At 35.2% G+C, this 24,891-nt stretch overlaps 1 protein-coding gene across 2 annotated transcripts in view; it reads right to left on the bottom strand.

Annotated features, from left to right (window-relative positions):
* LOC149083679 (dynamin-like) overlaps positions 1–24,374 on the bottom strand; it is a 41,187-nt gene extending 16,813 nt beyond the window's left edge. For both annotated transcript variants that reach the window (XM_089234162.1, XM_089234164.1), the window contains exons 1-13: positions 23,908–24,374; positions 19,459–19,532; positions 19,211–19,360; positions 12,168–12,371; positions 11,226–11,324; positions 9,694–9,802; positions 9,331–9,525; positions 8,378–8,516; positions 5,756–5,823; positions 4,579–4,717; positions 4,094–4,251; positions 3,344–3,395; positions 2,082–2,195 (exon numbers count right to left, since the gene is read on the bottom strand). In XM_089234162.1, coding sequence (XP_089090288.1) covers positions 2,082–2,195; positions 3,344–3,395; positions 4,094–4,251; positions 4,579–4,717; positions 5,756–5,823; positions 8,378–8,516; positions 9,331–9,525; positions 9,694–9,802; positions 11,226–11,324; positions 12,168–12,371; positions 19,211–19,360; positions 19,459–19,532; positions 23,908–24,071 — 1,665 coding nt within the window. In that variant the 5' untranslated portion in view covers positions 24,072–24,374. The remainder of the gene's footprint in view (positions 1–2,081; positions 2,196–3,343; positions 3,396–4,093; positions 4,252–4,578; positions 4,718–5,755; positions 5,824–8,377; positions 8,517–9,330; positions 9,526–9,693; positions 9,803–11,225; positions 11,325–12,167; positions 12,372–19,210; positions 19,361–19,458; positions 19,533–23,907) is intronic.
* Between the last annotated feature and the right edge of the window lie 517 nt (positions 24,375–24,891).

The raw sequence follows: 24,891 nt of genomic DNA, 5'->3' as shown, positions 1-24,891 counted from the left end.
AGGATGCTGGAAAATGTGCCAGTCACAGATTCTGGATAATTCTCAAATATCTGGACTTTAAAAATTGATTGAATTGGCTTATTTGAAGCTTGTCTGTTCTCTACATTTCAGGATCCTTTCTGTTTTACAAATTATTTATGTTCAGATAGTTCAAGCTTTATATGTGTGCCTTTGCTACCACAAATCTTAAGTTATTAAAATGTTTAAAACTATGCATATTTGTTCATGCAGATTAAATGAGTTAAATGGAAACATAAGTACAGTAACAGTCTGTTATAACTAATACAGCTTATTACGAGAATACGTAAGTGATTGTCTACAACTAATGTTAAAAGATACAGAAAATATTCGCTTACAGCTAGTTATTTATTTATGAATGAAAATCAGAGCACATTCACTATAAGGAAAATGGAAATTCTCGAAAAAAAACCATGTTTTTGTTTCTTCTTTCTTTAAGAAATTATACATAAAATAGACCAGAAAGAGTGGTATTTTTCAAAATCTCTTCACCCTATTCATAGGTGTTTATAAACAGAGCATGTCAGTACCACCCAATAGATAAGAGGACCACACACACACACACGCTGTCTCATCTTTTTTTAAATCTATATATAGGAGGTGAAAAAAACAAAATTTTATCTGTAGGTGTGTTGGTTGAGCAGGTGGTGCACGACCTCTGGTTTTTGACATTGTTATTTTTCCCTGGAAAAATCCCTCCTTTCTTAGAATCTTCCAAAATCAGACACAGGACAAACAGGTCTTAATCATTTTTTCTGTTGTAAGTTATTTTTCGCTAGATTTGCAGCTTTTGTAATGCCAAAATTTCATAAATGTTTCATAATCAGTGTTTATTTATATTTTATATATTTTTTGCTATGGAAAGAAAAAGGAAAGTTTAGCAATCAAAACAAAACTTCAGATTTATTCAAATGTAAAAAAAATAATGAAACAAAAGTGAAATCACAGAAAAGTTTGGGCTTCCATCTCGCCAACTTTTTTTTATTATACAATCAACTTTAGACGTATATTTCAGCAAAAGTAGTTCAAAGTAAAAAGAAAGGTAAATTTATCTAGTTTGCTTTTTTCCCTTTTTTATGCTTCTATAGTCCAAAAAACTAAAATTTGTTTATAATGACAAGTCAATTCTAATGACAATCTTCCCTCTAATTGTGAACTGTCATTATAACAGACTTTTTACTGTATTTACCCTTGGAATAAATCAAAGGATAAATCAAAGGACTTCAAATAATTTTTGTGTTTCTTGGTCATGTGCATAAATGAGCAGAATGAAAAATTAAATAATCACACTGAAAAACATAACGATGTAATACATAAAAACGACACCACATTTTTGTTCAATCTCTGAACATGCAGAAGGACGTGAAAAACACAGTATCTGTGTTTTATATTGAGTTGACAGCATAATTGTAAGAGATAAATAAATGCTCAACCTTTGTTATAGTTATCAAATTCCAAAACAAATCATGTTTGCTACATTGATAAAGTATTATTTTATTCGCTTAGTTATTCAGTACTTAATACACACTGTTATAAGTCTTGAATGCATTCCACAAACTTTACCAAACCTAGCTTTTCCCATCATATGCTGGGTATGCACCAGACTCCTACAGTCAAAAAAGCTGGTGTCCTCTCCCCCCAAATTTTATGGCGCACCGACTAATAGTGGGGGGGACATACAGTAATTAGACTGCTCACAGCTTCTTGTCCAAGGACCTAAAAATTTCACTCACGGGACATCAACAATTCACTATTACCAGTTGGAACAAGCAGTGCCGACAAGCTGAAAAAGCACCCACTACCACTATGATTAAAAGTTAGTCTATGATTATTGGTTAGTCAACTGTCCAAAAGTCTTATTTAGTATCAAGTTATGACACCTTCTGATGATGCAATTGCAGGTATTTCGGAAACATGTAAAATGAACTCTTACTGATAATGGCTGTTTGCCCTGAGAACATCTCTTCCAATAAAAAGTTTCTTTCTCTATGAGTAAAACATGAATACAGAAAACCCATTTATATTAAGCATTGAAATTTTGAATAGCAAGAGCATATACTCACCTCTTCATCTTTGTACCATGACAATGTCTCTGATGTCAGGACAAACCAATAATCTCTTGAACCACCTTTCATGATGCCAAGGTTATGAATGCACATCCAGCCTTTACGTATCACCTATGCAAAATTATAATTTAACTTAATTAAATCAAATAACACAAACATTTAAAAAATCATTAACGCTCAGTGAGAAAATAGAAATAATTATGAAGCAGTGAAATTCATGTGAAAATAGAAATCAAAACTATTGTTAAGATTACATAATTTCAAAAGTCTACCAGTTAATGGCTTAAAGCAGTGTTTCTCAACCTATGGTCCCCAACAATGGCACAGGTGGTCAGGAAGCAGATTTGATACACTAATTCTAATTGAATGGAATAACATTTGATTGATATTAACAATGCCTTATGGGTTTTTAATAAAATATTAGACTCTCACACTTAGGGTAACCATATGTAGTGGAGAAAAATACATTAAATACAATCCTAAATACTAATTGTAGACAAAAAAATGAAAATTTCAAAAACTTCACAAATTATTGCTGACATTACCATGGAACAGGGAAATGAAGCACCGTAAATTAAATTTCCGTAAACAAATTGTATTCACAGAAAAGAAAAACTTTCATGATGAGGTGACCACAATTCATTGCAGAAAAATACTGAAAATTGGGATCTTACAGTGAAAAATGAAACATCAATTTATATCACCAAAACCATTCTATAACTCGACAAAATCACTAATTTTAGCTAAAATTTTTGAAAAATTACCGATGGATCGAAAATGAAGGGCTACTGGAAATTAGTGAATTGAAATATAGCTCGGGAAAAATGTTAAGCAATACAAATATATGTGATGGATATATGTATGTATAAATTATAGCCTTAATTATTATATAATTTATAAGTTGTGAAAATTATTTCTATTCAGTTTTAGTAAGGATTATAAATTACAATGAGCTATGTTGAAAAAAACGGGACAATTGTATAACCAAAGTCAAAACGGCAAAAAATACGAGAATGCCTAGTAAAATACGAGACATGGTTACTCTACTTTCTGTTAATTTGCAATCCACCGAATTTTTTCAGACATATCACTGGTCCTTGGATACAGAGATTGAGAAGCACTGGATTAGAATCTTCTTTGCAGAAAAAGTCTGATCATTAATAGAAGGGAGTAAAATAAACTAGATCTTTTATTACAGCAGTTGTGGCACATAAAATTTAGATTTATAGGACTTTATAGAAAGCAAAAGTTATTTTTACCTGATTTCCCAATTTTTGTTTTCCTGTCTTAGCCTCAGCAGTCTGTTGTGCACTAGAAATAATGTTTATAATTTATTAAAAAAATATGTATATACACATATATAAAATCAAACTGCTATAAATAATTAAAAATTTACAATGGGGGAAAAACTTTCAAAAAATTACAAACTTGTATAACATTGAAGAGGGAAAACAATACACAGTGAAACCTCTGCATATTATGATACTCAATATAGTGACAGTACAGTAAATCCCTCTACAACAATATTTTTCATCATGTTTGGAAATGTCTATACTACAATGCCTATACAACATAATGTCTCAATTTTAAACTGCTGCCTCTCGATATAATGATAATCCCTCTACAACATTTTTTCTTGGTCCGCAAGGTATTGTTATCGAGGTTTCACTGTAATTTTAAAAAATTTTCAACAATTTTCTTTTGAAATAAGATCTTTCGTGAATCATTACTGCTTTAGAAAAGTGCTAATACACGTTAACAAGAGTTTAGCATCATTGTAAATAAATTTTAACATGCAAACATTTTTATAATTTTTTTTTGTTTGTTCATTGGAATGAATAAAACTGCAAGAATATTATTAAGCAACTCACATCAATTATTCTAAATAACGTTAACAAAAAAAAATTCTGCTTTTGATAAAAGAAACAAAAATTTGAGAGTCTGAATAGCAAGAAATTACTATAGGTACATAATTTCATAATAAAATGAAATCAGCAATAGGTTATTACTTGGTGAAGCCGATGAAGTCTTCATGATTAGTATTCATATAAGCCAACTCCACTTCAACCAAAAGAGACAGCTGCTCCTTGGTCTGCTGTTCCCTTTCCCTTATATATGACATTATGATCCTTTCAGTTTCTTCTCTAAGCGAAGGATATCGATTCATCTACAAAGAGTAAGAATTCAGTTCAAGAACAAAGAAAAATCATGAACCAAGTGACTGATGCTTAAGAGCTCAGATTTTTAACCAAAATTTTTTGACCTAAAAATAAAATTTTGTTGTCGATTGGTTGAAAATTGGTTGATAGGTTAAAAAACCTGAAATTCGGGTTTTTTAACCTATCAGCTACAACATTTCATTTTTGGTCATAAAAACCCGAGCCCTGCTGATGCCAATAGGATATCAAAATTCAGATCTTTATTAAGAAAAAAGATCAAAGTTAAGAAAAAACCATCTAGAAAGTCACTTTTTTTTCCCAATATAAGTACTCACTTTGTCTGTACATTTCCTTATAACGTTCCCCAATTCTGTGACTACAAGGTCAACACATTTCAGTGCTGGCTCCTTAAGTTTGGCAATCTGTTTTTTCACAATCGCTTCAAAAGCCATATCTGGAGTGAACAAACCAACTCTGAAAATATGAACAAGGTATTGAAAATTAATACTTCACATCCCAGTTTATTGCAACACTATGTTCATTCTAATGTATCTACTGAGAGCTAAAATAACAGTAAATCCCATACAAATACAAAAGCCACAATAGGCAAAATGGCCAACGAGGTGGCTGAAAAAAGATGCCCATATAAATATATATGGATGTCAAACATATCTATTTAGGTTGTACAGAAATGATTGACACAAATACAGTCACGGTTGGAATTTTTTTTCACCGTGTTAATATTACATCAATTAAACATACTCCCCATTCAAGTCTATGTACTTTTGTCATTTGGGTGAGGAGTTCCTGAATGGCTGTGGGAAACCATTCCCTGCATATGTCAGGGCACTATACAATAGCCTGCAATGCCCAGTCACATTGCAGTCATTGACGTCGCACGATGCCTTTCATTTTGTCAAACAAGACATTGTCCAGGGGATCAAAAGTCAGCCCGTTCATCAAATATTATGCGCCTGTTTGTCATAATCAAAATCAATATGGCCTTTATATTTGGTGCTATATGTGATGTTGAAAGTCGTCCTGTGATCACATCTTTGGCTGCAGTTTCCTGTTCACTTTGCTGACCTTGCCAACCAGCTGAACACTGTTTGCCTTGACGGTGCTTTGTCTCAGTGCACCAACCCCATATGATGATGTATATTTACCTCTCAAATCCCCCCCCCCTCCCCAATTCCACAAAAACCATACTGCCCATCGCTGGCCATGATTATCACCGTTCATCTTTTTAGTCTATGTTTGCGATGACAATGAAGGGAAGAATAACTGCTCTTCTTAATTGTTCGCCAGCTGGTAGCGCTATCTGAGCATTTCACATGGCTCACAACCCCTGGCATCTATTTTTCAATGTTTCGCTGTCATGCTGAGTTTGTTTACAATGTGAGAAGGCTAATCATTTCTGTACAACCAAAGTAAAAGGGTATGACATCATACCATCCATGTATACCCATTAACAGTAACATCACATACTCTACTGACTAATACATAACTTACCGAATACCATGTATATTTCTAATAGCAAAAGCTATTTCCCGCCTCAGCTCTTTCTCATCAAACTCCATCTACAAGAACAATAATTGTGATGTTACATTACAAGCAGCATAGAGAGATAGCTATGCATGAAAAAGTCAATGTTTTTCATAAAGTAGTAACTGACGATAATCAGAAGCTGTCTTTATATAAAAAAAATGTAGGTGTTCTTCATTTTATGTGATTAATTGGTTCTACTACTAAACCATATGCCTCTGCGGAACTTCTAACGAATTGGTACATGTTGGAATGTGTGTACGTGTTGTAAAACTAACGTGAAGTTAACGCTTCTGTGTAATGCTTATTATGGTGTCACCATCTGCCATCTATTTTTCAAACTGTGAGTGAAGTGTAATGATTGAAGATTTGCACTGTTGTAGGCCTGTTTCTCTCTATATGGTGAAACTTTTTAACGTGGAAGATTGGCTCACATCAGAGCCTCAAAGTTGGGAACCACAGGAAACCAATATCAGCCTACCACCACTGTGGCAACAGTGGAGTTTCACTCTGGTCCTCGCAATACGAGTCCATCATTGTAACCACTCGACCACCACAATGGCTAGTTAATTAAGTGGCTGATTAATTGATTCTGCAAAATAATTGGGCACAACAAAATCACATAAAGTGTTTTAAATTTAAGCATGGGCAAGATAATGGATAATGCTTCTGGTGCGTCCCTGACCAGTCCCCTAAGGGTATGCAGGTTAAGTTCTGTAGATCTGATGGTGCCATCCCTCTCAGCACAGATCTGGTAAGGTGAGAAAAATTCCAGAATCAAGAGCCAGCAGAGCCAGGTTCGAGGGAGGGTACCACTTCTCTTAATGTCAGTCATGGGGTTTTTGTTAAAGATACAGATCTATAGCATTCAACCATCAGGGCTTAGCACTGCATATAGGCAATGCCTAGCTGAAGCCCTACCCTTCACGTAATAAGCAGACCTGCCAACCTCCAGAAGGTGAAAGTCCCGCAACTTTCTTACGAAAATTCGGCAGTTCATTTAACAACCCTTTGAACATTTACAATTTTTCAATGGGCAAGAATCAAAATTACTAAACACAGCTGTATTTTTCGTTATCATTTGATGTATGACTAATTTCAATTGTTTCCATGAATTTCTAATATTTATTGGACATTTTCCTTATGTTAAAAATTTTCTCCCTGTGAAATGCATTATAATACTGACAGATTTTTAGAAGCTCTCCAATTTCTAGTCCAACAATTTTCAGCGATTTTTCCCACAACTGCTGATTTCCCATATTTTCCGGTGTATAGATTCCGATTTTTTTAAATTTCTACAATGAAATATGGTCAGCATAGTAATAAATAGAGAAAATATGAGGATTAAATCATTAACCAGCAGATTAAACTCATTGTAAAAAGTTTTCAACGTGAACAGGACAGCCATATTTGTTTACATTCATAAATTTAGATGGGGTTGACAATCTTCCACACAGGCTACTGCGCCTAGAATCAGAGACGCATTAATGGTTTTGCCGCCCTTCATTTTTTGACCATTCATTCTGCAAGTTTTAACCCGCTCATCCCCCTGTAAACAAGTCTGTCTCTAGGTCACTCTTTTGGTCACTCACATGCTTGCATACTCTCTTAGTCACTTGCATAGTTGCACATGCTCACACACTCTCTAGGATACTCTTTTGATCAGTCATGTGCTTGGACACGCTGTAGGTAATTCTTTTGGCTGAGGCTAATGCACTGAGGCTTTTCAACTAGCTCCTTGCCCTCTAGATCACTTTTTTTATCTATCACATGCTCACACTCTCCAGGACACTCTTTCTGTCATTCACATGATTGCACATGCTTTAGGTCACTCTTTGGTCATTCACATGATTTCACGTGCTTTAGGTCACTCTTTCTGTCATTCACATGATTGCACATGCTTTAGGTCACTCTTTGGTCATTCACATGATTTCACGTGCTTTAGGTCACTCTTTGGTCATTCACATGATTGCACATGCTTCAGGTCACTCTTTGGTCATTCACATGATTGCACATGCTTTAGGTCACTCTTTTAATCATTCATACCTCCACACACTCTTTTGATCATTTACATGTTCTCACTCCCTCTTTTTTTCACTTACTTGCAAACTGTCTAGGTCACTTGCTGTCTGTGCAGGGGCAAATATACAGTAGTCTATGAAAATTTTGTGGCCCTTCTTCCATTATAATAACTTTCTTGGCAACTCAATCCTCAAATTTTCTGCCTCTCCAAACTTCTTGCCTGGGACTATAGCCCGCTAAGCCCCCAGTAAATACACCACTGCCTGAGGTCAAGGAGGTGCAATGTCCAAAGAACTTTTCATGTGATGGGGATGGGTACCATTTTTTACAAATAAAAACAGTAGCAGCAAAAAAAAAACACAAACTCAATATTTTTTTTTCAAATTATTCTTTTTAAGTTGATGGTAATAATTGAAAAAACTGGCAATGCCAATTCATAATCTGGAAGCTCTGTGAATGTTGTGAAACCCATTGCCGAGCAAAATCCAGAAAGTTGGCAGCTCTGTATAAGAAATATGTATTGGCTAATCACCATTTAGAAAAATAATTTAACATAAAAACTCTTACCTTCACAATTTCAAAGGGAAACCTCTCATGGAACAATCTATTAATGCGAGCACCTCCCGATAACTCACTGGTATTGATTGATGCGGAACCAGAACCCTCAATGCTTCGTTCAAAGTCTGTCTGAAGTTGCTGTATCATCCTGTAAGAAATAGATGGAAAAATTTCTGATATTTGCTGGTTTCTTCATACATTCAAATGGATTTGTACGCTTTTGTGTGTAACATATGTAGTTTCCATATTATTCAATAAACGCAAATATCGCTTTCAGAATTATGTGAACGATCTCAAGCTATCATAAATCATGCTTCTAAAGTTTGTGTAATCATGTTATCCAAAGATCATTTTCCGAATTGATTTTTGATGGTGAGTGGCACAAGAACCCATAAGATGGACTATTTCCCTCACATGACTGCAATAAGAAAGAAATAGTTCATCATGAGTCATTGTAAATTTCTTCTGCCATCAATTTTTCTGAGAAAATCCACGAAAAAAATGACAGTGAATAGGAGGGCATTCCATTTCATTCTCTTCCAGTGGTTGACAGACAAGGGTTCTTTTACTGCCGAGACTTTTTTTACCAAGCGCTCACCATTTCCAAGACAAGTTATGCTAAGAAAACCTTTCCATTCAGTGGGAATGGGGTTGACAAGTTCATAAAGTCATAGAATTAAGAAATGAGAATTTAAATTCTTTAGTCAGTTGGTTTTACAAATATAAAACTCTACACAAAAACCCTTTTGCGGAATCAACTGCTGTGATCCCAAAAATCAATTTCACGATTTGAGTTTTGCTCACTTGCAGATGTTAGAACGAAACCCAGTCATTATGAGCTTTTGTTATAACGGTTTGTGATTCATCAGGCAGACACATTAAGCAGATGGATAAAAAAAAAAAACTAATACAAAATCCACACACAAAACAATAACTGATGAACAAAACAAGATCGTAATTACTGTAGCATGGCCTTAGTTTTTCTAGAAGGATCATCAGGATGGAAATGCTTGTATTCTTCTACGTCCTTCTCCATCGAAAGCATTTGGCGCTGAAGCTTGTCTCGCAGAGCAGGAAGCGTATCCCTGATGTGATTAGTCAGCTGCTGGTTCAAGACCTGTTGTAAGTATGGGGTACCCATACGATCTGCCATGTGCCTAGAAAAAAATAATTAAAAATAGAACCATGGATCACAGATATGAAAATATATCTTATTTCTATTATGAAAGACATTTTGACACTTTTGACGAAAAAAAGAAAAAAAAATAGAAATAAGAACTATTCAGTCTATAAAAATCAAGTTAAACAGATCATGGATTAATTACCGGTAAGATGGATGGCTAAGAAAAAATTTTCTCTCTTCTTCCAAGGCTTTACTAATGTCTTTTCTCCCTTCAATATCTTTTTGGCTGCGATTCACGACGCCAATGTAACCTTAAAGAAAAAATTAAATACACCAAATCTCAATGGGTTTATAAACTAATAGGTATCATTAACTTCCAATAACAAATGATACAAATCATCTTCGATTTTGCTATTTTATTAAATTAAAGACTGCTTCAAATAAGTGTGAATTTTTTAGTATTGATGACTTCTGAACGGTCTTCAAAAACAGTAAATTTACATATTCTTTAAAAAATAAGTTGCAAAAGTAACATTAAGTGAGAAAATAAGTTTCCTCATTTATGATGGTGGAAATTTGATAGAACTAACTACAGTCAAACCTCAATGTAATATCACTTTTAATGTCACCCCACCATTAAGGTCAGTTTTTAAGACGCATAATTAGCAAATTCAGCTTACTCATTATTTAGTCACTCCTCCCTCTTATGAAGTCAATTTTATTCCATGTTTCAGGAGTATGTCAGGGTTACAGAGTGATATTGTACTGAAATCTTTCTTTCAAACTGAACACAACTCCAGTCTATCATCATGGGAAATTTTTTTTAATGTACCTAATGAATTTTCAGTGTTTTCTGAGTGCGTATTTGGTGTTGTGCATGAATTTTCAGCGTTGCCAATTTATTTTTCAAATTATGAGTGAAATGTAATGATTAAATATTTATACCATTGTACGTCTGTTGCTCTCTGTGACGAGACTTTTTTTTAATGGAGATCAGCTCACATTTACACCTCAAAGTTTTGTACCACAAAAATCCAACTTTAACTAATAACCACTGTGCCACCAATATGGATTCAAACCCACGGCCTTGCAATTCCAGTCTGTTACAAGTGAATACTGGATTGCTTTTAATTCATTTACCTATCAACCTGTTTGTGCTACATGCATAAAAAGCGCAAGGCCAAAGCTAGGGAGTACCTCAGAATGCCAGTTGTTACCACCTGAAAGAAATTTCTGGCTACGGCTATGAGAAAGCATTTTTTTAACAGAAATTCGCATGAAAAACATTCACTTACAATTTTGTAATTGAGTACATAGTAAACAAATTCACTGAACCAATTCCAATATTTAGCATGACCTGTGCACACCGCTTAAGTAGATATTGTACTTTTGGTTCCATTGGTATCTACTTAGAGAGGCACAAATGTAACTATTCTATTCCAGCTTCTTTCCCTCCAACTAGCGAGACTTACTGTGTAATTTTTCCTTCTTTGAGAAAATGTGAAAAATTATTATAGCCACGATGATTGTCAACTTATTTGTTTCTTGAGAAGCAAAACACAATCAATAACAATGATACAGTTGTTTCTGTAGGAGTTATAGTCTAGAAATATCAAAATAACAAATCAACAAACTATAACAATTATTTGTCTGATAACATTCCCAGATCATTATATGCACAGATTAATCAAGCATCCAGTACATCCTTTTACAAACAAAAAGTAAAAATCTTACCTCTCCTCAATGGAAGGAGCTTGTTTTCAAGAATTTCCCTGGCATCTGTTCCTTCATCCATCAAATCTAGCTTAGTGATGACACCAAGGGTTCGAACACCTGCGAAATTGTGTCATTGAATGAACGGTAATTCTACATGAAGATATTACAATCTAATTGATTTAATAGCTAAAATTCTTAGATGTGAAGATCAATAAAATTTATGAAGGATCTGCTAAGCTTAAACTGAGAATAAGAAGTTTTTTTAAAAAAAGATCTAGAGATTAATACCATCATATTCTAAATAGGGCAGGGTTGGACAAATCAAAAAAAAATTTAGGTGCAAGGAGGAATTTTTAGGCGCCAAAAAGGTTTTAAACGGAGAAAAAGGTCCCAAAATAATGCTTAGCTTGACTTTCTTCAGAGCATAATGATGTTCTTTCACATATGTTGTCAGCTATGCTGCTATAAATTCTAAACATTTCGTGCCGCTCTCAGCCTAGGTTTCAGTAACTGTAAAAGAAATTTTAGGTGCAAATTCATACCAATTTTTTAGTCACCATGGCAACCTGGTATTTGTCCATCCCTGAAATAGGGATATGGTTTTTAAGTGCAGCAATTGCAAATAGGCAGAATCAGAGAAAAATTTTTAAACATTCCGGACATAACTATACTGTTGAGCAGGATTTCACACACCAAAAAAAAAAAAAAAAATTTAGGTGCCAGAAAAATTTTTAAGGAGCCAACTGTATTTTTTTTCTAAGAAGAATGGTTCAAAATACTATTTGCATCCAATTCTCCAGGACTTGGAAATAAACAAAACTCAGGTTGGAGCGTTTCTACTGTAATGTGCAAAAATGTCTCGAGTTACAAATTAAAGGTTCTTAAAGTTGAGTGCCGACTGTAAGGATAGAGTAAGAACAAAGGGGTGGGGGGGGGGAGAAACTGAAACTGAAGGTTTACCTTCTGGATCCATTTCTTTGGCTAATTTAAGAGCATCGGATGTTGCTAAATCTTGGTTCGCAGCAGTGACCGCCAGTATGAGACAAGTCTCACGCTTGATATAAGTTAGAAGCATGTCTCGAATCTGCTGCTCAATATCTGCCGGCTGATCTCCAACTGGCACACGAGTCATACCCGGCAAGTCAATCAGTGTAAGGTTCAATACTGAGGGATGAGAATTATAAAACAAACTATGTCTACAAAAAGAAAACACCATGATATTGTATATGTAATCAGAGAAGTAAACTATTTACAATACTATATAGGCCTATGTATACGAGTTCCTTGAAGCCTAATCAAAGATGTTAATCTTTACTAAGTATCAATAGGAAAGGTAATTATTAAAGGTACAATATACCATATAGAATCACACAAATTAACTCCTCTGAAGCAGGGTATGAAGAAATCGTGATTTAAAAAAAATTGTTTTTATTTAAATCAGGTTTTTTAAATTAAAATTAGCTGACTGCTTATTAATTAAAACAAATCTTATTAATCATTAAGCATGCATATTTTCATATCTCCTACCTATTTTTTTGACCTAATCTCTTAAATTCAACTAAAAGGTCATTCAAGTATTACATCACCAATTTTTTGCCATTTTTGACCGTCAGCAAAATTTCGTCAGCTCTACCTCCTAATGCATATTGGGAGAGATGTACGCTGGGGAAGCATATGGGGGCTCTTGAAACCCCCCCCCCTCTCCCAAATGAAGAAAAAATTTTTTGATGCAGAAAATATATTTTTTAATTAAAATTTCGAAAGGAAATACCTTTGTACGTGTAATTATAATCAATTTCTGTTAATTTCAATGCTATTTGAAGGCTAAGAACTCAAAATTTCTTCTTAAGAAATTTATTGAGACCTACCCTCTAAACCATATATGCTCAAACCCTTGACCCGTGGATCAAATGTGACCTGCCCCCTCAAACCTAATTTTGTAAAATTGAACTAAGCAGCACACTTACAGATCAGTTAAATGTTCTGGAACTATGTCACAGGTCACTTAAGCGATCCGTGGAACATTTAGAGATCCCTTGAATGACATGTGGCACAGTTTTAGAACACGTAAGTGGCCGTCAGTGCGGTTCTACATCACTCAAGTTACCTGCGGCACATTCTCAGATTACTTAAGCGACCATTAAAGATTACTTAATTGCATAATTATGGATTACTTAAGTGATGTGTGGCACAGCTCAAGAGCACTTAAGTGGCCAGGACACATTTCCTGATCACTTTTTGATCAACGGAACATTTAGAGATGGCTCTGTAGACTAAAGTAGCGCTGTAGGGGACTTATCAATAGGAAGAATGTTAGTTCAGGTACTCACAAACTATCGAAAGGTTTTACTCATTTTTGGCACACCGAGTGCAAGATGCCATTATGAATATTTCATATTTTTGTAAATGGTGGCTGACGATGTAAGCGTCATCCAAACACCTGCCTCCACCTTGTTGTCAAAAGTCGGCAAATTGGAACCCCCCCCCCCCCCCGATGATGTATAATAATTGAATCACCCCTAATCTCAATGAATAAATGGGAATAAACGAACGAACCACTATCAAGAAATATGAACATCCAAAATCTGTGTTTATGTAATGCAAAAGGTTGTTGAGCTCGAATTAACTTCATTGATTATCATTTTTCTTGCATAGGCAAGTGCTTTCATTCATGAGGGCACCCCCCCCCCCCCACTAAAGTAAATGCCTGGTGGTGACTCAATGTCACACATACGGTACATGTACCAATTCATTAAAAGTTACGCAGAGGAATATGAATAAACTGCCTGTCTAGTTCAGTAATAGTAGTATCACATATGGTGGAGAATTTCTCAATTTACATATGGTAAATGTACCAATTCATTAGAAGTTCTGCAGAGGAATATGGATGAGGTACATGTCTGGTTTAGTAGTAGTATCACATATGTGGTGCAGTATTTTTCAAATCACTTGATGCACAGTCAAAGGATCATTCAGCATCAATTGGGTAAAAAAAAAAACTCTTGAATTTTTCACTTTCTGTATTAAAATTTCAAGTTCAATGGCAATTTATGTTGGTATTATTAAATTTGCAATTAGAGCATAGAATTCAAGACTTCATACAAAAAAAATAATTTTCCTGGTTTTCTTGTCGTCATACATTGCAAATACTTGGTGCAGTTATATTCACATTTACAGCTTCTTATATTTTTCGGGAATATTCCCAAACACAAAATCTAGAAATAAAACAGCTATCTTTCTATACTATAGCTAGGAATCGGGTTCAAGTCAAAATTTATCAGATCTTCTATATTTCCTTTAATCTAGAAGTTTACTGCATTTCAATCAGGGTTGGGTTTTTGATGCCAAAAACTGGTTTAACCAGTCAAGTGGTTACAGCGGCGTTTGCCGTCGCTGCCATACGTAATGTTGGTGCCTACGACGGCATTTGCTGACTGCCCCTCCCCACTTTTGGGGTGTCATTATGTCTCGACACATTCGAGCTATAAAAAAACATGCTATAAAAAATATTTTAATATTTCAAACTTCCAAGAAAAGGGAAAAAAAAAAGAGAAAAAGCGTGCGCATCTTCAAAAAAAAGTGGCCACTTCGGGTAACGCTTGAAGAAATTAATTGGACAGTTGACTGGTTAAACCATCAAAACAGCTACAAAAACAGTCAAAAACCTAAGTGAATGCTTTTGGATAATATTTCGAACACAATAGGTTGATAACATGAGAAACTTTTCTGCATATTATGATTTATTTTTAAAATTTTTTAAACACTAATTTATTACAATAATCAAAACAAAATAATTATAATTTCCAATTTTGAATTCTCAACAGACAATATATAATTTTATGGGCCATTTTATCTATTGATTACCTGTATTCAATTTACTAAGCTAAATGGACTTACTAAGCTATGTTTATTCAAATACCTGCGATAGGAGATCACAGGGTTAGGTTTTTGAACTTACTCAGTATTAAAACAGTCAAAAAATTATCAAAATTTTATCATCCTTACTTTTGAACTTAGAATAAGTTATAGGATTGGTTTGCTATATTGCATATGGATTTGGTTTGTTATGCTTTTTCATCTTCTTTTTCTGCTCACACACACAAACTAATTGCGATTGCATCAATGTAGCTTTCCTGCATACAAGATCCCGACTCATGACAACTCTTGTTGATGTACAAACCATATGTTCAGATCCTTGCAAAGTTTTCATTTCATTGATCGTCTCATAAACCATCATAACTCACCATCCTGTTTACAATATATGGAAGCTCAACAAATTTCTCAAGGGTCATACATGGCCAGATTGTCAACTTGACCCAAAGGAAAATTTGATGAGTTTTCCACGACTGATTCGTGGCAAAATGGGTGATTTAGCACTCGTTGTTCGGTGGGATTGCTCTTTCGCTTGTAAAATGAAAAATTTTATTGAAACTACAATGATGATTGATAATGGAAATCCTGGTTGTTTCAGGTGCTTGCAGAGGAGGGGGCTTTTTAAAAAAAAAACAGAAACCCACTCGCTTTCATGCTTTAAAGATGGGAAAACCAGAAAACAATTTTTGGCCAATCACCACTGCATGATCGTGGATATCTGTCAGGCTTTTGCATTGGGAAGCTTGATAAGAGGCCATGATTTCTAGTGATTAAATTTAATACGGGGACTTGCTGGCAAAAATTTGAAAATTTACTGATAAAAAAAATCTAACCTTTATTTCATGACTTTTTTTCTCATTTTGTGACTTTTCTGAGATTTAGTTACTTTTCACGATGGCTCACACAGTGTATTATATGCACCTTAACAAGAATATTGCTTCAATTTAATAGCCAACCATATTTATGCACCATTACAACAACTCTGGAAGATGCAGGACATCAGTGGCAGTGCTATTTTTTTAAGGATGGCTTTAAAGAAGTGCTCACTAATGCTTATAATCAGTAGGAATGTAATCTACAATTAGAAAACGATACTCATTCAATGGTTCCTTGGAAGTGTGAAATAAATCAATGTCACAAGGTACTTATGAGCCGATATGGGAAGACGTTCAAGTATTCCCCTTGTTGTTGAAATCAGTCTCACACACGAGCAGCAATGTGAAAACAGGCATTACCATGTGTGGGCCAGAACAGGCAATTGAATAGGCCAACATCCGATATGGCAGGGCTTCATTGTCCTGCATGGCATTCTGTAAAGTCTGTTGATCTGCACTTCAATCTCAATTGACGCACATCAGTAATTTTTTCTGTAAAAATCATTCAAATCAGGCAAATCTCACACGGCCAAATTACACACGCAGATTTATATTTATTAATCCACAGTATGGAACAATAATAATTTTTTTCCAAGCAATAACTTTCATCTAAACATGCCACTACTAAATCACACATATTCCTTTGCAGAACTTCTAACAAATTGGTACATGTTGGAATGCACATGTATAGAACCTTAAAGCAAAGTTTGTTCCTGTGTAATGCTTGATATGTGTAGTGCTGGCATCAATTTTTCCAACTATGAGTGAAGTGTAATCAATTGATGACTGAACAATTGTGCTGTTGTAGGCCTGCTGCTCTCTCTGGAGAGACTTTTTAACAGGGAGATCAGCTCGCATTTGCGCCTCAAAGTTGAGAGCCCATCTGAACATGCTACTACTAAACCATACAAGCAACTTGACCATGTTCCTCAGCAGAACTTCTAATCAACTGGCACAGGTTGGAATGTGCGTGTATGTACTGTGAACCAGGGTTGGTAAACTGTTTTTTTGAAAAAAACCAAAAAAAACTGTTTTTTTTTAAAATTTAAACCAGGTTTTTTTTGGTTTAAATCAGTTTTTTTGGTTTAAATATCATTAAAATTAAAAACAATAAAATTTCTGAAAAATCATTCAAACTTCTAATAATTAATTAAAATAAAATGTTTATGTAATTAACACTATTCCCATATTTAATTAATCAATAAATATTTCTTACATTTTAACAAAAATCCACTTTTGCAATTTAGTTATTTTTTTTGCTTAACTCAATGAATTACTTTGTGTTTGAAAATTCTTAATATTATTAACCATATAATATAAAGGTTTTTACTCCAGTTACTTTCAGTATGCTTAATTAGGAAACTATTTTGCAAAAACTGATGAAATTAGGTGAATATAATGTATTTAATGAAGCACAAATAATGCAGATTAATTAGCAATGATTTACGATATACGGGGTGATTATAAAGTTCTGATTTCAAAACACTTTTAAAAAAGAACCCATCATCAGAATGACTTCAAAATTTACATGAATATTCCTGAAGCAATGGAATTTTAAATGGCAAAGGGGGAAAAAATATTTAAAAATGTAAAATTAACGACACTACTCATCTAACACTTGGGAAATTTGCTCACAGAATGGAAATGATAGCCAGTCAGGGCAAAATGATAACTTAATTAGCATTGCACGATTTCATAATTCATGAAAACATTACAAAAATGAAGTAATTGAACAAATAAAACTACAACTTATTTAAGAAATGTTAAATATCTTGTCCACTGTGTTCTGGCTGAGGTGAAAGCACAAAAATGCTTGTTCAACAACAGATCAGAGTATGTTGTGGTCATGATGTGGATGTGCTTCACCAGAGTTTGCAAATCGAACTGCACATAACATTTTGGGATATTTCCAAAGCCAAAAGTTGCAAGGGTTAAGGTCAGGTGAACTGACAGGTGTCAACTGGCCAGGTGTCATGTCATCCTGTTATTGTCAAAATTGTTCTTCAGTAGCTGCTTTGCTGGTATTGCAATGTGCATCTTGATAAAAGTTGTACTATCCACACATTGATGTTGTAGAAGAAGTGCCGAAATGATGTGGTTACACAAAATGGTATTATCCTGCTCTGGCCAAGTACAGCACTTTTTTTTCTTTTGCTAAAGAAATTTTCATTGCTTCTGGAGTATCTGTGCAAATTTTCAAGTCATTCTGACCAGTAATTCTTATTGTATAGTTTTGGAATCAAAACTTCAAATTATAATCGCCCTGTATATAGCTGATTATATTTTTCGTAAATCTGTTACTACTACACAGTAGAACCTTGATTAACTGGGCTTAATGGTGAAAGTATAAAAAACCATAGTGAATATTAAGACTGGGTGATATGGTACTTCTTATGGTGTTGCTTCTTTGTGAAGGAAAACAACAAAAACAAAAAACACCCTGTGAGATAATGCACCACTACATTTAGATGTGTAATGTGATACTTATTCATGAATTTGCTAAAGATAGGGCCTACACCATTAAAATGTAGCCAAAGGTTAGAAAATGTGGTAAGAATGGGGAATTCTGGCTTCTGTATATCACTTTAAATAACTAAGATACTTCATACGAAAAAAATATATAAATTCAGGCCACTTTTATGAGACTTTTAGGAAAAACCACCAAAACCACTTATACCATTTAAAGATATACCATCAGAATGTCACCAAGAATATAAAATGTGGTAAGAATGAAAAATTTTGGTTAATAATGAACCAATATGATATTTTTCAAGGAAAAAGTTATATTTAGGCCACTTTTATTTGATTTTTGAAAAAAAAGACTTTTAAAAAGACCACTTGGTTAAAACCAAGGTTTAAACCAAACAACCCAGCTGTGAACCAATACGAAGTTTGTCTCTGTGTAATGCTTGTTATGTGTCATCTGCCATCAGTTTTTCTAACTATGAGTGAAGCGTAATGATTGAATAATTATATCGCTGTAGGCCTGTTGGGTTTCTGGGGCAAGATCTGAACACGCTGAAAACCCAAGTGTCATCTCATATTCCTCTAGAATCATTGCACCACTATTAACAGCAAAGGGACAAATAAAATTGATGATCAATCTGGCCAATTTGTTTCCCATAGGAGAAAAAAAATCAAATGAAAGCAAATACCATATTGAAAACGAAGCGTAAGAATCTTAAAAACGATACATAGGCTATATGCTTTGCAGAGAAATTGAGGGTGGGGAGAGGAGATAAATTTGAATTTCACCATTTGGGGAGTAAACTCTCAAGTTGATGGGTGCATTAGATATCCCTTTGTTAGAGCCGGTCATCCGGTCGGTTTCTTCTTCAATTTCTTTGCGGATTGCATCAAAATCTGTAAACTTCTTCCCTCGACAGTGCAGAAACTCTCCCAATTCTAAAAAGTAAAATACAAAAAATTTCACAAGTCCACAAAAAACCACAAATAAATTTTAAATGCTGCAGAATTATTCGAATGTCAAATCTTGTGCATACCTTGGTTGGAATTGATCAACTGAAGAACTAGAGGACGCCTGGTAACGATACCAGATCCTCTTGGCAAAAAATCCCTGAAAAATATTTCAACAACAAGATTTTCATTAGACGTAATATATTAGCAGCTTATCAAAAAATACAAAACAAGAAAAAAATATGACTAAAAAAAATCCTATTGATACTTAGTCTATATCCATTTTTTCTTTTTGCCCCACCCAGCAAGCCCATGCATTACAAGAGGTCTGCTTGCTAGAACCCCCCTTAAAACAGTTTTGAAGAAACCCAAAGTTAAGACTTTCAACTTGCTCAATGTTTTTAACGTCATATTACTACAGAAGTTCTATGGAAGAAATACAAAAATACCATTCTTTTACTTGCCAAGTGTGCACTGGTTTGAGACAAGAAAATAACTCTAGGAATATTTAGAGCGAGTAAAAAAAAACACGATTTTCACTCTATATCTTTTTTCTTTCTTCTTTGCATGTGAATGACCAAAAGAGTGGCCTATAAAGCACGAGTAACCATAACAGTGTGCAAGCACGTGTGTGACTACAGCAGTGTGTAAGCATGTGTACCAAAGCAGAATGTTTTGCATTGTTCTGCAACGAGCCCTCCGCTGAATGGAATGTTCTACAGTAAAGATCACCATAATAGTTTTCGACACCTTTCCTTAAAATTCTTCCAGATTGTTCTGCGACTTACGTTGCACATTTTGGCAAATTCTGCTTAAAGGAGCATGTGACCAAAAACAGTGTGCAAGCATGTGAAAGACCAAAAAGAGTGACATAGAGAGAGTGTGAGCATGGGAGTCACAAAATAGAGCACGAGTATGGAAGTTGCTAAAAGAGTACGCATGCATGCAAATTACCACAGAGTAAATTGTCACACGAGTGACTCTGAGGTATATTTACAGGAGTAAAGACCAAGCGCGTTATAGCAGAGGATGTAGAATTCGAGGAATGAGTGGTCAAGAAATTAGACTAGGGTGGGAGAAGTGCTTTCAAATTTGTGTGGTCCACGGGCCACAAAACTGAGTGACCATAACAATGCGCAAGCATGTTAATGACCAAAAGAGTGACCTCGAAAGTGTGAACATCGGAGTGACCATAACAGAGTAAAAGCATGCGAGTGACCAAAACAGTGTACAAGCATGTGAAGGGCCAAACAAGCGAATTAGGGAGAGTGTGAGCATGGAGTTACCAAAACAGTTCGCATGAATGAGAGTGACTTTGAGGTGTGTATTTACAGGAATAGAGACCAAGCACGATATAGCAGATGGTGTCAAATTTGAGTAATGAGTGGTCAAGAAATTTAGACTAGAATGGAAGAAAAGTGACAAAATCTATATGGCCTACACGCAGCAAAACAGTAAAACCGCCTCTCGGTGCCTGTGACATCACACCCACAGCCCTCTTTTAAGGTCAAATAATAATTTTCAATTCTAAGAGCTTCAATGGGAACCACCTGTTTTAGGAACAATTTTTTTTTGTCCACAAAAGTGATTTTTACTGTATTTGGCGATTGGTTAACCAATAAATATAGGATATGGTTACAAAAATTCTAGTCCCCCCTCCCGCATTACCCATATATAATTGGGCCCTGCCTCGACACGTTTAAAAAAAAACCACACATCTGAGCATGCAAAATAAATTAATTTTATTTAATTTGAATCAATAACAAAAAAAAAAAAAAAAATACAAATAAAACAATGCAACAACGCATTGAGAATCCACACATTAAATATTTACAAGGAAATAGATAGGAAGGACAGTGTTGGAGACACATACAGATAACGTTATCGAGATTTATACTCGCTATCACTCACATGGAGTAAATGATATTACGAAACATTGGGTAATAATAGAAAAATTGAGCATCAATGCACATTAATTAATTATTATACGTTTTCATTACGGACTCTATATAAATGGTAAAGGGCACAGCAATAGTAATATTTAAAAAAAAGTATTGATTAGTTTCGTCCGCCATGCATTGAGAGAGTTGTGTGAGTGCCCATATTTGTGCAAGCATGTTAATGACCAAAAGAGTGATCTATAGTGTGCGCACATGGAAGCGACCATAACAGAGTTGAAGCATCTGAATGACCAAAAGAGTGAACTAGTGAGCATGGGAGTTACCAAAACAGTATGCATGAATGTGAGTGACCAAAAGTGACTTTGAGGGGGGTGTATTTACAGGAATAGAGGCCAAGCGTGATACAACAGATGGTGTCAAATTTGAAGAATTAGTGGTAAAAAAAAGCGCCAAAATCTACATGGCCTACAGGCAGCAAGACTGTAAAACCGCCTCTCGGTGCCTGTGACATCACACCTACAGCCCTCTTTTAAGGCCAAATAATAATTTTCAATTCAATGGGAACCACCTGTTTCAGGAACAATTTTTTTTTGTCCCACCAGCATCCACAAAACTGATTTTCACTGCATTTGGCGATTGGTTAACCAATAAATATAAGCTATGGTTAAAAAATTCTAGTTCCCCCACCCATCCCACATTACCCATATATAATTGGGCCCTGCCTCAACACATTAAAAAAACACACACAAATCTGAGCATGCAAAATAAATTATTTAATTTGAATCAATAACAAAAAAAAAAAAAATACAAATAAAACAATGCAACAACGTATTGAGAATGCACACATTAAATATTTACAAGGAAATAGATGGGACAGTATTGGAGACGCATAGAGATAACGTTATCGAGATTTATACTCGCTATCACTCATATCGAGTAAATCATATTATGAAACATTGGGTAATAATAGAAAAATCAAACATAAATACGAGTTAATTAATTATTATACGTTTTTGTTATTCATTTTTTTTTTTTATTACAGGCCGCTGTGGTGGTCGAGTGGTTATAGTGTCGGACTCGTGATGCGAGGATCCGGGTTCGAACCCCACAGTGGTGGTCGGCTGAAGTTGGTTTTCTGTGGTTCCCAACTTCAAGGCGCAAATGCGAGCCGATCTCCCCGTTAAAAAGTCTCGCCACAGAGAGCAACAGTCCTACAACGGTATATCATTCAACCATAACACTTCACTCATAGTTAGTAAAACTGGGGGCAGATGACAGCACTACACATAACAAGCATTACACAGAAACAAACTTTACGTCAGGTTGCACTACACGTACACGCACATTCCCGCATGTACCGATTCGTTGGGGGGTTCCGGAGGGGGGGGGGTGTTGCATGTGTGGTGTAGCAGTAGTAGGTAGGGGCTCGGGGATCCATGATGTTCTTAAGTCAGCCACCTCGTTGGGCAATTTGCCTGTTGTGGCTTTGTATTTGTTATGGACTCTATACAAACGGTGAAGGGCACAGCAATAGTAATATTTAACAAAAAATATTGATTAGTTTCGTCCACTATAACCTACATATATGCCATCTAGAGAAGAAATTTTTTAACCAAAAGAGTGACATAGAAAGCATGACTGACCATAACGGTGTGCAAACACGTGACTGACCAGAAGAGTGACATTGAATGTTGTGTGAGTGCTCGTAAGTGTGCAAGAATGTTAATGACTAAAAGAGTGACCATAACAGAAGCATGTGAATGACCAAAAGAGTGAACTAGAGAGTATGTGAGCATGGGAGTTACCAAAACAGTACGCATGAATGGGAGTGACCAAAAGTTACTTGGAGGGGGTGTATTTACAGGAATAGAGGCCAATCGCGATATAACAGATGGTGTCAAATTTGAAGAATTAATGGTCAAGAAAAATGTATATGGCCTACAGGCAGCAAGACTGTAAAATCGCCTCTCGGTGCCTGTGACATCACACCCAGAGTCACTACCGCCCTCTTTTAAGGCCAAATAATAATTTTCAATTCTAAGAGCTTCAATGGGAACCACCTGTTTTAGGAACAATTTTTTTCTTTGTCCCACCAGTATCCACAAAAGTGATTTTTACTGTATTTGGCGATTGGTTAATCAATAAATATAGGCTATGGTTAAAATTCTAGTTTCCAGTTTCCCCCCCCCCCCTATATATAATTGGGCCCTGCCTCAACACATTTAAAACACACACACATCTGAGCATGCAAAATTAATTTTATTTAATTTGAATCAATAACAAAAAAAAAAACAATGCAACAACGTATTGAGAATCCACACATTAAATATTTACAAGGAAATAGATAGGACAGTGTTGGAGACACATAGAGATAACGTTATCGAGATTTACACTCGCTATCACTCATATCGAGTAAATGATATTACGAAACAACATTGGGTAATAATAGAAAAATCGAGCGTCGATATACGCGTTAATTAATTAATTATATATAAGTCTTCATTACGGACTCTATATAAACGGCGAAGGGCACGGCAATAGTAATATTTCAAAAAAAAACAAAAAGTATTGATTAGTTTCGTCCGCTATAACCTACATATATATGTCACCTTAGAGGAGAGGAAAAATACTCACTTGCCAACGAAGTTTTCGAGGACGCTGCTTTTGCCAGCACTCTGGCCGCCGATGACGGCGATCTGAGGCAAATCTAACGTTAGATCGACCCCGAGCTGGGTGAAGGCATCCTGCAGTTTGTTGACGATGGGTATAAGATTCTCCATTCCTAAGTTGCCGGACATTTTTTTCTTACATCAAAACCTGTGAATTATCCGCCGAACCTCCCATTCAAAAATATGAATATCGAAAAGATTCAGCGGATCGCCGAAAACAACATCGGGAATGGAAATGAATAAAATAAAAAATTATATTCTCTGGAGTAATAATAGAAAAAAAAAAAAGACGCGTTTCTTCACTCTCTCTCTCTTATATTCTCGATTCGAACTTTGCAGTGGAGTAAGCAAACCGCAAAGGAGGCGGAGTATATGACAGAGTGGATCAATCGCGCTGCTACTGCTGCTCAGGTGGTTGTTGGATACTCCACTGAACATGCGCCTTCGACGGCGTACTATACGATGCGACAATGATTACACGGGGCTTCTGGAAATCAGGATTCTTTCCTGATCGTTAGCGAAAATCGGGCGGACAAAAAGGCAGATTGAGATGATGATAAAAAATAGAAATAAAAAAGCATTCTATTATCGTAAAATGTGCTTTTTCATCTCTCATCCACTGAATATAGTACTGTGATTGTTTTTTGTTTTGTCGTTGCGCCGCCTGCATAGTCTGACCATATTTTTTCAAAAGAAATACGGGAAATTGGAATTCCAAACAAGGGAAAATACGAGACATTGCCAATTATCGCCAAAAGTGAACAAAGTTGCAAAATATTGAAGAAATTACGTAAAAAATCAAATGGCGGGAAATAAAGCATTACTGAAAAAATTGCAGTGGTTTTAAATGAATTCCACGAAATAAAACGTTCACCAAGACAAATGTGAGAGATTAATATTATTATTTATAATTGTAATTATCATATAATTTATGAGTGGCAAAATAATT

Source organism: Pholcus phalangioides, unplaced genomic scaffold, assembly GCF_987345545.1.
Source record: "Pholcus phalangioides strain wild (caught in Gottingen) unplaced genomic scaffold, Ppha-v1.0 ptg000008l_1, whole genome shotgun sequence".
In the NCBI taxonomy this organism is placed as follows: Eukaryota; Metazoa; Arthropoda; class Arachnida; order Araneae; family Pholcidae; genus Pholcus; species Pholcus phalangioides.
This window is presented reverse-complemented; position numbering and strand designations above follow the sequence as displayed.